General features: G+C 41.1%; 1 protein-coding gene across 8 annotated transcripts in view; it reads left to right on the top strand.

Moving 5' to 3' along the window:
- Elavl4 (ELAV like RNA binding protein 4) overlaps positions 1 to 14688 on the top strand; it is a 136952-nt gene that overhangs the window by 75703 nt on the left and 46561 nt on the right. For all 8 annotated transcript variants that reach the window (XM_015996498.3, XM_076564756.1, XM_015996497.3 and 5 more), the window contains exon 2: positions 13172 to 13412. In XM_015996498.3, coding sequence (XP_015851984.1) covers positions 13172 to 13412 — 241 coding nt within the window. The remainder of the gene's footprint in view (positions 1 to 13171; positions 13413 to 14688) is intronic.

The raw sequence follows: 14688 nt of genomic DNA, 5'->3' as shown, positions 1-14688 counted from the left end.
GAGCTCATAGCAATCCTTCTGCCTCACCCTCCTGGGTGCTGGGATTACAGGTGTGCACAAAAGTTCTCAGTGAGGCACTGTGTTCTTCATACTCTAAGAACTGCAGGTTTAGCACTCATTTTCCTAATAAAATATTTTTTAAGATCCCCAAAATGACTCTGTTTGGTATCCTCAAACCAAAGAGATCCCATCACACTGAGGACTGAGAATATTAGCAGCTCGTCAGAATAAAGAATTTACCTCAAAGTAAAAAGAAATATTTTGATACCTAATGACTTTTTCCCTCCCCACTTTGATTCTTGTCTGTGAATTTTTTAAATAAATAATGTATTGAGGGAATCTCCATATGGAGGAGTGGGGCTTTAAAAGCCTGGTACAGAATGCAGCTCGACAGTGTCATGCATTCACAAGATGTCCTTGAAGATGGATCACAGAACAGAGATCAGGGAAATTTTGGCAGCTGCAGTTGGGAAAATAAATGGCTGTTGTATGATTGGGCAGATCCTGAAAGCAGGCTCCTGCTCAAACCATGTAATTAAGAAAAGTGGGAGCTTTTGTCCAAGTGCAGAATGTTCATAATATCAGAGTTTGTCAGCCGGAGCTTTTAGAACGGATCAGTGCTTTCCGCTCCCTGATCCAGGGAGCGGTTTTCTTATAAATCATCTTCTTTCTGTGCTGTCCTCATGAAGGTTGCTGCCGGGTGATGAAGCTGATGTGAGGCTGTAACCTTGCTAATTCATGCTGATTTAGGTAAAGGAGAGACTGGATGGACCACAGACTGACTCAAGAAATGCCATGACCTCTGATGTAGGAACAGGGTGTGGCAGACCAGAGCTCCTGCCTCACGGCTCTGGGGAGGAGGAAGAGCCGCTCTTAGTTCTGTGGTTCCAAAATGGTTTGAAGGACTTGTATTTTTTTCTCTTTGTTGAAAAAAGAAAAAAAGACTTCTTTTCAGATACAAAAGCGCTATATTCTTATAAAAGCAAGGCAAACGTGGGGAAATAAAGATACAGATAATACAACCATCACCTGTAATCCTAGTGCTTTCTGATTGCGTTTTTACTTCTCTCCTGTTCTAGGCATGTTTATATAATCGAGATAATGTCTTTCTTTTTCTCTTCTTTTCCTCTACAAATCATATATATTTTCTCATGTTACAAAAACCCACTATAAACACAATCTTAACAATTTCAAAATGCTGTTTCTAAAACTACACAATAAGTTATTTAACCAAAAGCCACCTCCCTTGTCAGGCTCTTGGTTTGTTATTTTGTTTTGTACACCTCATGGTGTTCACTTTAGACCTCCAAAAATAGAAACATAACAAACAAAAAGGTTGTGGCAACTTTGATTCCTCTGGAGATGAGGAAGACCATCTCATTGCACTTAAGGCTTGACTGTGGCAACCCCAGAGCCTCTCTTTACTAGGTGAACCTGTTACATGCAAATAATTCAAAGCCACACTTCCTCCAGCCCAGGGCTGCAAGCCCACCTGTGCCGATTTGATTGGATCTGATTTCATTACTCCTGCTCAACCTTCCCAGAGAATGTGCAGGGGATGGTGTCCAACCCAGTTCTGTCAAGCCAAAAACTCTAATGTTCTTCCCCAAGAAGAAGGGAGGGAAGGGGAGGAGAGGGGAGGGGAGGGAGGGAAGGGGAAGAGCAAGTGAGCATGGTAGCATGTACCACATGACACCACGTGTATAATCTCAGCACTGAGGAGGCTGAAGAGATCACCAATTTGAGGCCAGCCTGGGCTACAATTATGAGATGGGGGCGGGGTAGTGAATAAGGTTCCAATAAATTTCCTCTTTTCACTAATGAGCATGCAGACAGACAGCCTGTGTGACTTGACTGTGGGTATAGTGTTCTGTGACCGTGCACATGTACATGGAGATGCTGAGGACCCTTTCCTTTCACTGCGTAGCTCTAGCCCCAGCTGTAAGTAACCTCTGTCATTGGCATAGTACAACTGGAAGAGCTTTTGGTGGTATACCGTTTCCCTTGTAAAAGAGAAGATTCTCCACTGAGATTTTTCTGGAGACTCCCTCTAATGCCCTTCATTCCTCCTCATTCTCACACTCACAGTCTATGCTAAGACAATAGTATTCATCTTTTAAAATAAAATATATTTCTACATTGATTTCTGAATTTTTAAATCTAATTACAAACATAAAATTTAAATTCACAAATATGCTTGCTTTTTACAGCTAAATCTCAGTGATTTTGCTCACACTCTGAGCCACTAGCTAGGTGTTTTATAAATATACAATACTATGTTTACATGAATTTTGCCATTGGCTATTGCTTATGAATTTAATCAGGAGATAAACCCAACTTAATCAGTCTGTGGGCAGTTTTTCAAATGATTCATTAACTGCTCTTTGTGTGAAAGACGAAAATAACATATTTACTATCACGGCTGCCCTCATCCCAACAGGTACCCGTAGCTTATCATTATGCATTTGGATTATTTCATCTACATTAAATATCAGGATTCCGAGAGGCTTAGTGAGTGGAATAACAAGGAAAGGAAGGGAATTTGTTTTCAGTGGAATATATATATTAGATCGTGTGTGTGTGTGTGTGTGTGTGTGTGTGTGTGTGTGTGCGCGCGTGCGCAAGGGATGGTGTCCAACCCAGTTCTGTCAAGCCAAGAAAACTCTAATGTTCTTCTCCAAGAAGAAGGAAGAAGAAGGGAGGGAAAAGGAGGGGAGAGAAGGAAAGGGAAAGAGGCAAGTGAGCATGGTACCACATGATCTGAAGAGGCTGAAGAGACAACTAATTTGATATATATATATATATATATATATCAAATGTATACATATATGTATATATATCAAATTATATCAAATTATAGATATATACATATATATGTATATATATATATATATCTATAATTTGATGTGTGTATGTGTGTGATCTAATGTTTTTTATAGGAAGCTTGAGCTTGTCCACCAAACTATATTTATATTAAAATGAAAATATTGGTCTTTTTAAAATATGCCTTTAACAAAGGAAGCCTATTAGAGGCTTAAGGAAAACATTCTTCCTAGTTTTCCAGTTTGAGATTGCCTTTGTTTCCTGGCCATTTTGGAAAGAAGGGCTGGCTTGTGGTGGGGGAGGGCCAAAGAAGCTTCGTTGTCTTCCTGACTTGACCATCACTCTGCACCTCATCTCTGAAAAGCTCAAAGTCTTAAAATCAAATACCCACAAGTTAACAGGCACCACCAAGATGGACACACCAAGAAATCATCTTAGGCCCAGAGCAAAGCTCTAGAGAAATCTATAAGATGTAAAGGAAATATGAGCTTATTTAGGAGAAGAAAAAAAAAAAAAAAACATGTGGGCGTGTCTGGGAAAGAAAACTAAACCTTGGATTTTGTGAATTTAAAAATAATGACTGAAAGAAATTAAAGTTTTACAGCTGTTCCTTTCCATGCTGGCCTTCTGCTTGGAGTGTCAATGCTTCTTGTTCTTTCCACCAAGGGCTGAGTTTGGGTTCTGGGTTTTTAAAGCCCTGCTCACCTCTGCTGAGAGCACATTTGCCTTGTGTGCCTCTCATCTCCAGCATAGAAGATGCCGTTCCTAAGGAGGGACACTTTGAGCCTCCCCGCTCATTGCAAACAGTGTTTTGCTTAGGACAAGGCACTTCCACCAGGACCAGGGCCAGCAACTGTGTATTCCAACACCATAGAACTGGCTGCGTGTAGTCAGTGTTGGTGCTTTGGATCAGGAGAGGAGTCAGCAGAGAATCTCTGGGAAGGATTACTTAAAGGGATGTGTACAGCTGATTTTAAGTAATTACTTGCCTACCTCCAATGTTTCCTGCTTGAACCCTGGATAGGCAGTGACCAGATTAGGTTTTTGTTTGTTTCTCCAGCTCCTAGAACAAGTCTTGGCCTGTGGTACTGTTCAGGAAATGTGTGCTAACTGAATACACTTTTTCCAAGGATATGCTGAGAATTTATTGCCCCCTAACTTCCTAGAGTAAATAGGTCTTTCGGGTTATTTGTGCATCTGCTCAAAGGTATTATTAAGCTGTCAGAGTGTTTTCCCTGGTTGGAATTAAATTTTTTTCCTAGAGTTTTCTAGTTACCTTTCAGCAGACTCTACACACACTTGGTATGAATAGTGTGAGGAGACCAGAGTGCAGTCTTCAGCCAGGACCCTCTGGACCATTGTGGTCATTGTGTCAGCTGGGGTTTAGTTGGAGAGCACTGTTCCCAGGTTTGCTTTACCTGGAGGGATCAGAGCATCCATCTCAGCCCTTCCTTTTGAGCTCCATTAATAGCATCTGCTCCCTTCAGCACTGAATCATCACCGAGAAGGTGTTGCATTTGAAGAAAAAGAAAAAAAAAAGGATTAACCTGAAGGGACTGGAGCAAATTAAAGCTGATTGGGGAAAGAAAAAAAAACAGAGGAGAAACAAGAAATTGGGGCTGTTGTGTAGGCATTTTTAGTATCTTTAAAGGAGTAAGAAGAGAAGTAAGGATTCATCCCTAAAATGATGTCTGCCTTCAGGAGCACAGCTCCTGATGTGAAACACTCTAACTTTGAGGATTTGTTTTTCAGACATTTGAAAGACAGGTGAGATGCAATAGGTGAGGCTGTCCCAAGAGAGTCTAACACACTGTATGTCAGAGTTTCAGAAGGGTTCAGAAGGAAATGCCTACAAAAAGAGTTAGGACTTTTATTTTTGTTCTCATGAATAATTTAAACCTATTTCTTTAATGGTTCAATTCAGTGACCGCCCTTGGTAAACATTATTCCTCATGCTCTTGGGAACGCTTGCTCTATTACATAAGGGTTAGCTTTTATATATAATTTTTCAAAAAGTCCTTATACCATGGTGAAAGCGTACCTTTAAATATTTGTGATAATATTTAACAGGATCCATGCATATGCCTTGGATGTGTACACCTGAGACATGGCTGCAGTTGGTACATTTCTTAAGCATCTCTGTGGTCCCTGAGACTGCTGACATTTAAAGAGCCGTGAAAGGAACATTATATTCTTGTGACCTTCTGCGGTTCTTTCCTCTTGATTCCTTTGCATAAATTGAGCAGTGAGACCACACCTCCACTGGCAAACCTGAAGCCAGGGTGAAACACACACACACACACACACACACACACACACACACACACACACACACACACACACGGACCTGCACTGGGCCAGGGAAACATGAATGATGGCGGTGCATTCTATGTCAGGACAAATTCCCATAATGTAAATTTGTAACCTTTTATTTGCCTCATGAAGTAACTCTTGAAGGTGTAAACTGAGTTGAAATACAGAAATACAGCAGTAATTTATGGTCAGGCTGCCATTTTTATGGACAATATTGGAGCAAGGACACAATATGGGATAGCCAGCAGGATTGATGGGGAAGGGAACTGTGTATTACCTCTGAGGTGGCTCCAGGGCTTTATTTACACAGTGACTGTCCCTAACAGGGAATAGGAAAATCAGTCTTGTAACTGCAGCCTGATTTTCCCCAAAAGTGAACAATTTGAAGTCTTATGGAGGATTGGCGATGTGGAAAGAATTCATGAGCTCATGGAGAAAATACTAAAGGGACCAGACATACATTTGGTTCTTAAGTACACTTTTGGAATTTTAGAGTGGCCTTGCTTAATACCCTTCAGGGTCTTCCACGAATAAGAATCTGCTTTCTCCTCTGATGTTTGAGCCCTTCAGCCACAAACGTTTGTTTGGTCAATGAGTGAATTAATCCTAAAAGCAAGAAAATATATGAAGAGCATGACTTGGAAAGGAAGAAGACATTCTTCCCTGGGATTGCCTTGCTGCTACTTTAAGTTTTTCTGGTCTAACTACCAGCCCTGTTTCCTAGGTATTGGTTTTTGCCCTTCTTCCTGTCCACTCTAATAATATTGATATCTGCCATTAAAAGTACCTATAGAGGGATTACCAAGCCAGGAACAGTGTAACAGTTTTGTGAGAGCAGGTACCATTTTCATGCCAATAAGATCAAAGGACATCAGGGGCTACCAGGCTCTGCTTTCTCCCTCATTAAATGGGGCTAGAGCAAGGGGGTGGGGTGACCCAGTGAGGGCCATGAGTGCTGTGTGATCCCAGGTTTCTTAACTAACTGTTCTCACCTTCCTTGGTATGAAGAGCAGGGTGGTAAATGGGGGAAGTAGAACCGGCTTCTAAGCTTAGCTATCAGGAAGTAAAAAGAGAAGCCTTGGGCTGGTAAGATGGATCGGCAAGTAAAGGCATCTTTTCACCAAGCGAGACACACACACACACACACACACACACACACACACACACACACACACACAAAATGTAATAAAAATTTTTGAGAGAGAGAAAAACGTGCTTTTGCTACACAGAGGGCCTGGGAGATTCTCAGAAGGTTAAATGGGAAGGCTCAGTTTGGGATCTTTCAGTCTAGCGACAATAAATTGGCTTTCTAGGGAGGAAAGGCCATGGTATTCAACAGGTTCCCTGCTGTATCCATGTCAGCCAAAGGTTCAGTCCTCTGCCTGAATGAATTTGAGATAGAGATAAAAAAGTAGAATTGTGGTTTCTAAGAATAGTGGTCTCCAGGGCCTCGGTGATGGGGAATGTGGAGTTACTGTATTATGGACACAGTTTCAGATTTGCAAGAAAAAGAATGACCCTGAAGGTGGATTGTGGTGATGGTATGACATGAATCTACTTGATACAAGAAATTATACACTTAAAATAACTAAGATGTAGATTTCTTGCTATGCCTATTTTACCACACGAGGATTTTTTAAAATCTGCATTTGAAATAATATCCAAAGGTATATCTGGTATATAATAGATGCTTACAAGTGACAGCCTGTTCTGTCCTCCTTATATCTATAAAATGGAGATGATATTTCACACAGGTAGCTGTGTTTTGCAGGGTTGTGTGAGGGATTCAGGAAGCTGTTGGATACTAGAGGACTTGTATCACTCTTTCATTCAACAGTCTTTTATTAACAACCTACCTATTATCAAGCCTTGTTCTGCCTGTAGGATGTAGATACTATAATAAGCAAGGGATGTGATCTCTAGTCTGTGGATTTTAGAGTTCAGGTCACTGTTCTTTGTGAGCAGTAAATTGCTACACCCAAAGAAGCCTGAAGTTAGTTATGTTTCTATTTCTCTGTTCACATGCACTGCTAGAATATGCCCCTCCCAGCACCACAGAAAAAAAGAAAGAAGCAAGTCTTCCTTCAAATGGCTATTCCTGCATTGTCAAAAGAGTAAACAATTGCAATGATCTGGTGATCCAATCCCATCTCTCACTCTAAGTAGTAACTCTTAAGTAGTCATTTCCCTGGTTCTCGGTCTCCTCATCATTGAAATGATGACACTGGGCTTATGGTCACTAATGTTTCTGAACATGGCTCCTTGTCTTTATGTGTACATCCCCAGGTCCAACCTCAAAGCCTAGCACACCAGGCCTCCATTTCCGTCCATCCAGCATATCCAGATCTAACCATAAGAGAAATAAGTCGTTCTTTATGTTCATATGATCTGTTACGTTTGGGAAGTAAAGCTATTGGTGGATATGAATACTCTGTGAGGCAGCAATGGGGTACCATGAAGGATAGAGAAGATGTCTGCCTTCCCCACCACTACCAAGCATGGGAATACCTCGAGAAAGAGGCTTGTGCAGTTTCTGCTCCTTTCCTTCCCTGCAGATATAAACAACCCAGCGATGATCTGGCAGCTGCGTGTCTGGGACTTTCCCTCTTGCTTTTGTTATATATTTTTGCAGAAGAGTGATGGGAGGGGTGAAGTTAAGGTGTTGAGTGTGAGTAATTAGTCATTCAAACCATCGACATTTTCAATGGCAGGATTTGAGTGCCTACGTTATTGTGCGCTGCTCTCAAAGTTTATCCCTGAAAATTTCTGCCTGTATAATGTTTCTTAAAATATATCACTGGAGCATAAAAGATTTAATGTGGCGCTTTGTACAGCCATTAGAGTCTGAAGTCAACTGAACCTTCTCAAAGCTCTATCCTGGATGCTGACAGTAAATTCTGTTCTTAATTGCCATTCAGAAGATGGAAGGAGGGCAAGTTAGGGGTTTGGAGTCTGGTTAGCTGTGACGTTGGCTGTGAGACCCGCACAGAATGTTCATTAAAGCACATGTGCATATTGAGTAAATGAGAGATTTATTTGCAATGAAAAGAGAGGACTGCTAGAATGTCGGGGATGCTTGTCTGGGGAAGCAGGTGTTCTGATTTTGCCTAGCCGGCCTCTGTGCTTGTTCGAGGATGGGCTCCCCACCAAATGTGTTCTCTTCATCTCTGGTCCATTTCCCAAAGTAGAGAACTCAGGTGTCCTCCCTTTAGTAACCTTAAAATGCTACAGCTTCGTATTCACACTTTCAACATCTTTATCTCTTAGCAACTTCTCTTATTTCCAGGTAATGTTTTGAAGATCTCCATTCATTCAGAAGGCAGATTTAGTGCTGACATTTTCAATTTCTGATTGTTTTCTTTCATCCTGTGATACATCCTGGAATGAATCATTAACACTAGGGAAGGGTCTCTTAACATGATCTACACAACACAGTTCCAAAGGTTTCTCAGCTTTCAGATTATATTCTTACTGAAAACTCTGTGTGTGTGTGTGTGTGTGTGTGTGTGTGTGTGTGTGTGTGTGTGTGTGTGTGTGCATGCGTGTGTGTGCACGTGCATTTCCATCAGTTCTTCTGGATACACAAGGAATAACTGTTTAGTGTGTGTCTGCAGAGAAAAGAGAGAGCCATCTCTACCACACAAGAATAACATGACCTAATTTACAGCTACAGTCTGTGGAAGTAGCTCAGTGGTGAACACTGCATTTCATGGCACTTTTTCAGAAGTTAGGGTTCAGTTGGGGTTGTCTAATATATAGATAGAGCTCAACTTTGGGAACTGGCATAAATTAGAAAGCCTGCATAGGATGTAAGGAGATCTAGGAGCTGAAGGAGGAACTGAATTACTCTGTGTAGACTTGACACTTCCTGGGGCTCTCTGGAACATTTTTACCTGCAAGAGGCTCACATGGACAAGTGCTTTCACCACATGTCTGTCTGTGAGATGAGCATTCAGCAAATGAAAGATGAACCTGCTAGATGCCTGTTAGCATGTCTTAGTGTGACATACATTCTATATATTCCATCCTTAGCACCAGGAAAGCTGCTGTGGTCCAGGCTGTCTTCTTGGTGTCTTTGCTGGAACTATAAGAAGGATCATGTGAAGCAAGAAAGGGTCACTACACATTGTGTGGCAGATTTGGGGAGGGTAGTTGAAATGTGGTGTATTGTTAAAACAAAATACAGAAGCCAGTTAGCTTTGAGGTTCTGTCAAAAAGACCCCCTAAAATGGATAAATCCTGTTTTTCAAGTTCATTACTGAAACACTTGGCAGTGTTTCCTGTGTTTGTTATCTGGGACACCTGACATAAGGAGGAGTACGACCACACAGTAAATGGAGGCATTGCACAGGCCCACACAGTCCAAGGGTCACACTCCGGAGGAACCTGCCTCTCAGGAGGAGTTCTGTTGATAACCTGTAACTTCCTCTCCAGTAGCATGCTCTGTGGCAGCCCTAATTCTCCTCCTGGGCCCTAGCCTCAAGGGTAAAGCGGCTGGATGAGCTTTCGAGGTATACTTTTGACTAGTCTTGGGGACAGCTTCAGTTAAAATTCTTCTCAGAGGCCTTTTGCTTTCTCTTTGCGGTCTGGACCAGCTTTCTGGGACCCTATAGTTGACCTTTAGCCAAGAAGAAAATTCTGGCGATGTGAGAGGTAGAGCGACTTAAGTTACTTACATGATGCTAAAGAACCTTAGACACTGTCCATCTTCCTCAAATCTGCTTTTCTTTGGCTCTTCTCAAGACTCCATATTTTTCTTTCGGTGTTGTTTCCCATCTGTCACCATCAAAGAAGGAAACGAAGTAACACTCACCTGTGTTGGAGATGGAGAGAAATAAAAATTATGATGCCTCTAGGCACTTTATGTTCTGGACACCCCATAGATAAGAATTCTCATTCTAAAGGCAGCAGTGCATGCTGGCCTTTTTATTCCAGCTCAGCAGAAAAGATATGAGGATCAAAGCGTTGAAGTAACCCACCTGAGATCACATGGCTAATAAGTGCTAGAACTAGAATTTTCAGGCACAAAACACATTCCTGTGTGGGTAAGATGACTCACCAGGTAAAAACATTTGCTCCCAAGCTTGAAAACCTGAATTTAATCCCAGGAACGCACATAGTGGAAAGAGGGAACCATCCCCTCAAGTTAGCCTCTGACCTCCACATGTATGCCATGGTATACACACACATGCATGCATAAACACACACACACACACACACACACACACACACACACACACACACACACACACTAAAACAGACACACTAAAATATTTTTTAAAAATTCTAGCCAGGCATCACATGACTCATGCCTTTAATCTCTGAATTTGGGAGGCTGAGGCCAAAGGATCCTGAATTGAAGGCCAGCCTTCAATATGTATATTTGTGTGTAAATACAAAAAAAAATGTACAAAATTCTCTTAGCAGCGATGCTCATAGCTACACTGTCTCAAAACAACATTAAAAAGAAAGAAAAATATTCCTTCTTACTACACCACTCTGCTTTAGCTGACAAGATGAATAAAAACAAAACTTTATGAAAAGTCACCAAATATTGAGAGGAATGTGGAACAGCCAAAATGCTCATTCTCTGTTGGCAAGAACACTAAGTTTGTGTAAGCACTCTGGAAACCCAATGGCAGTATCCATTAAGGCTTATCATACATATCCTTATGACTCCAAAATTGGAATCCTAGAAATGTATGTAGATATTCCAAAAGCCATGTGCCTAATGCTCATAACAGCAATAGTTATGCGAGATCAGAAGTAGAAAAGGCAGATAAATAAAATGTGTTAGTTATATACAATGGAGTTCTCTATGGTAGTAAAGAAGAGTGCCTGTGGCTGTGTGTAACAGCACAGGAAACACTTCGGATGTATGACAAGACACAAAAGAGAACATGTGGTACCACTATGTATGTGAAGTTTGAAAGGGGATATATAGAATCTGTGGACTGGAAGTTATAATAGTAGTTATTTTTATTTAAACAATGAGGGGCATGTCAAGAGGATTTCTGTCATTCTAGTCATGTTGCATGTTATGACCTCGAGGAGATTATCCAGTTCTGTTCACTTAATAAACACTCTTGAGTTGTAGCCTTAAGATTTGTACATTTTATAGCATAGTTGTTACAGTCAATGAAAATTTTTACCAAAAAAATTTCTGTGGGCACTCAAACAGTAATATCACCGAAGGAAATGGTGTTATCTGTCCCTAGTTTTCCTAAGTACTGAGATACAGAACATATTAGAATATGTACCCTTGCCCTCTTGTAAGAAGTCAGTAAGAAAAGTCCCACCAGGTGACAGGCAGAATGACATTGGTAAGTATCAGGGACTTGTTTTCACCAATGTTCAGCTGCTGTATAAATGTCATGTCCCTCCCCATCATTTTTCAAGGCAGGTGGCATTGTGCCCCCTTTGTTAGATATCACAGAGCTGGTGAGTGGCAGGTAGTTGATGGCAATTTGAAAGGTGATAGAAGCCATAGACAATGGTTTAGTTAGGTTTCTATTGCTCTGATAAAACCATGACAAAAGGCAACTTGGGGAGGAAAGGGTTTATTTGGCTTACACATCCTGGGTCACAGTCCTATGAGAGAAGCCATGACAGGAACTTGAGGCAAGAATTTGGAGGCAGGAACTGAAGCAGAAATTATGGTGGGACCCGGCTTACTGACTTGCCCATCCTGGCTCGCCAGGTTTGCTTTCTTATCCACCCCAGGACCATCTGCCTAGGGGTGGCACAGCAGGCTCCCACACCAATCATTAATCAAGAAAACACCCCCACCAATTTGTCTATAAGCAATCTAATGGAGGCATTTCCTCAATTGATGATCCCTCTTCCACGTGATCCTGCTTTGTGTCAAGTTGACAAAATTACAACCAACACAGTCAACTGGGGAACAACACTATGGTAAACTCTAAGAGGGATACTGGTGGTCTCTATCTGGGGCCAGAAAACCTGGGTGCACTCCCAGATGCTGCCCCACTTTCCTACAGACAGTCACTGGATGTCTTGACATCATCTCAAATCAGGGAGTGAACTAGATTTACTCCCTGAAATGTTGGTTACCTTCTGGCTCTGTGATTTGATGATTTTCCAGTTTTATCAGCCTGTGCAGGGTATCTTCGAGTCCTGCCTTTCTGAGCTTGATCTCACTGTTCATCATCCCCTTTGCTCTTTCCCTGAATCCCCTTTTCCAGTAAGCAGGGATAGTTAAATACCTGTCTTCTACTGTAAGTTCCTAAGGATAGGGATTCAATCTTTTTTTTTTTTTTTAATTTTCTTACATGCTTCCTGGGACAATTAAAATATCTTCAATTAAATATTTAAACAAATATTTATATTAAGAGAAAGTCCTCTTTGAGTAATATGTAAGAGCAATAGGCTGTACTAGATCCAAAGGTTAAGGCCTAGAAAAAAATTTTTTTTATTTGTGTTTTTGTTTGTGGCTGGATTTTTTTTAATTAGATGACTTTGCATCTTCCCAGCGTGCACCCATGAATCGGGAGTTTGATCAGTGCTTAAGCATCAGTGCAACCTAAGACCTTCCCATATGGAACAGCCCCACTTAATCTAGTGTCATTTTATTTTATGAGATAGTTAATAAACAGGTACTGTATTTGATCTTGTGAGTTTAGTCCTCTATATTAAGCTTTTTCAGCTTTAATGGAACTATAATTTTAATCATGATTATTACTTTACATTTTAATTATAATTTGGTGTGGCTTAAGTATACATTTCTGAGAGTGATTGTGTAATGAAAACAGGAATTAGCTTTTCATTAACAAAATAATGGGAGAGTTCCCACTGCATTCTAGTCTGTGTTCAAAATCTAGGGGCTGGTCTAAAAATAGCAAAGGGAGCTTAACATCCTGGTTAAAAAACATGTTTCTAAATCAGCTGTGTTCACAGCCCAGCCTCTTTGCTCCATCTTGCCTCATCTTGTTCCCTTTCTTTGCAACAAATAAAATAAAATCTAGAAACAGACTGTGTCTTCTGAGATTTCAAAATATTTACTTTTTTTATTTAGATAATTAGCACCATGGAGCCTCAGGTGTCAAATGGACCGACATCCAATACAAGCAATGGACCCTCCAGCAACAACAGAAACTGTCCTTCTCCCATGCAGACAGGCGCAGCCACAGACGACAGCAAAACCAACCTCATCGTCAACTATTTACCCCAGAATATGACCCAAGAGGAATTCAGGAGTCTCTTTGGGAGCATTGGTGAAATAGAATCCTGCAAACTCGTGAGAGACAAAATTACAGGTATGCCCTTCAGCGTTCAGACTAGAGATTCACAGCACACAATGTGTGTGTGCAACAGTGAATCTGAATGCCTACATCACATGTCCTGCATGCAAGGATTACATGTATACATGCCACAAGCTCACACCACGTACACACATGTACACCACAGAAGCCACCTTGCACTGACTGAACTAGAAGCAGATGAAGATTTTGAAGTTTTCCCTCCCTTTATATGAAATGGTGTTTTGGTTTTATACTCATTTATTCTTGATCAGATGCAACTCCCCCCCCCCTTTTTTTTAAAAAAAAAAAAAAACACAGGGTGTCATGTGTCCCAGGCTGTCACAGAACTGGCTGGACAGCCGAGGATGCCTCTACATTCTGACTGCAGGGATTACAGGCATGTACTGCCAGGCCTGGTTTTATGGGTTTTATGGGTGCTTCCTGCGTGCTGGGCAAGTGCTGAGCTGTGTCCCCAGCTCCTCCTTTGCACTTTGGTCCTGAGCCCTGCCTTCTGTCTTTCCTCCCCTGTACTCCACGCTGCTTTTATTCCTTTCTTCTGTTCTCAAACATTTGGTTTGTGTGTGCCCAGTTTTCTTCCATATGTCATGACACGTGTTTGAATAGGGGGCCAAGTGGAAGGATGACATAATTGCTCTTTGTCTCTGAGAAGAACAAATCCCAAAGATAGCAGACAATTCTAGAATGTAAATACTCCACAGAAGAAGGCAGGTGCTTAGTGGAGATATGTATATGTCTCATGTTTTTGTTTATTTTGAAGATGGTCTTTAATTGATTGCTTTCTTCTTGACCTTGTACTTAAAAGCAGAGCAATACCCCTACCCCCATACAACCTCAATAACCAGGATTTTAATGTTGTCAGACAATTATACTATGCCTGCTTGCTGAGAAAATTTCCTATAATCTTATTGGAAGTGAGGATCTTTTCCTTAAAAAATTAATGAGCTGCATAATGAGGGCTGCCAGCGAGGCTGCTACCAGCGTGCTCCACTCATGACGCCCCTCACATTGACCTTGGGTACTTGTCAGTCGTGAATGGTGACTACTGTTTCAGTTTCACTGACAAGCAACTAGCTTGCGTAAGTGAAAATGAAGATCTGTGATTTAATCAGGATAAGACATCAGCCCCATCTTAAACCAGGTGCTACAACATATATATCTTCATACAAACAAGTACATCCTTTTATTCTTCTAATTCACATGTAAATGTGTGCCCTTTATAAATTAAGTACAAAGCTACAAATAAGTGCTATTTGTTACAGTGTAAGTCATA

Source organism: Peromyscus maniculatus, chromosome 2 (assembly GCF_049852395.1).
Source record: "Peromyscus maniculatus bairdii isolate BWxNUB_F1_BW_parent chromosome 2, HU_Pman_BW_mat_3.1, whole genome shotgun sequence".
In the NCBI taxonomy this organism is placed as follows: Eukaryota; Metazoa; Chordata; class Mammalia; order Rodentia; family Cricetidae; genus Peromyscus; species Peromyscus maniculatus.
The sequence above is the reverse complement of the archived record's forward strand: the minus strand, read 5'-3'. Positions and strand labels throughout refer to the sequence as shown.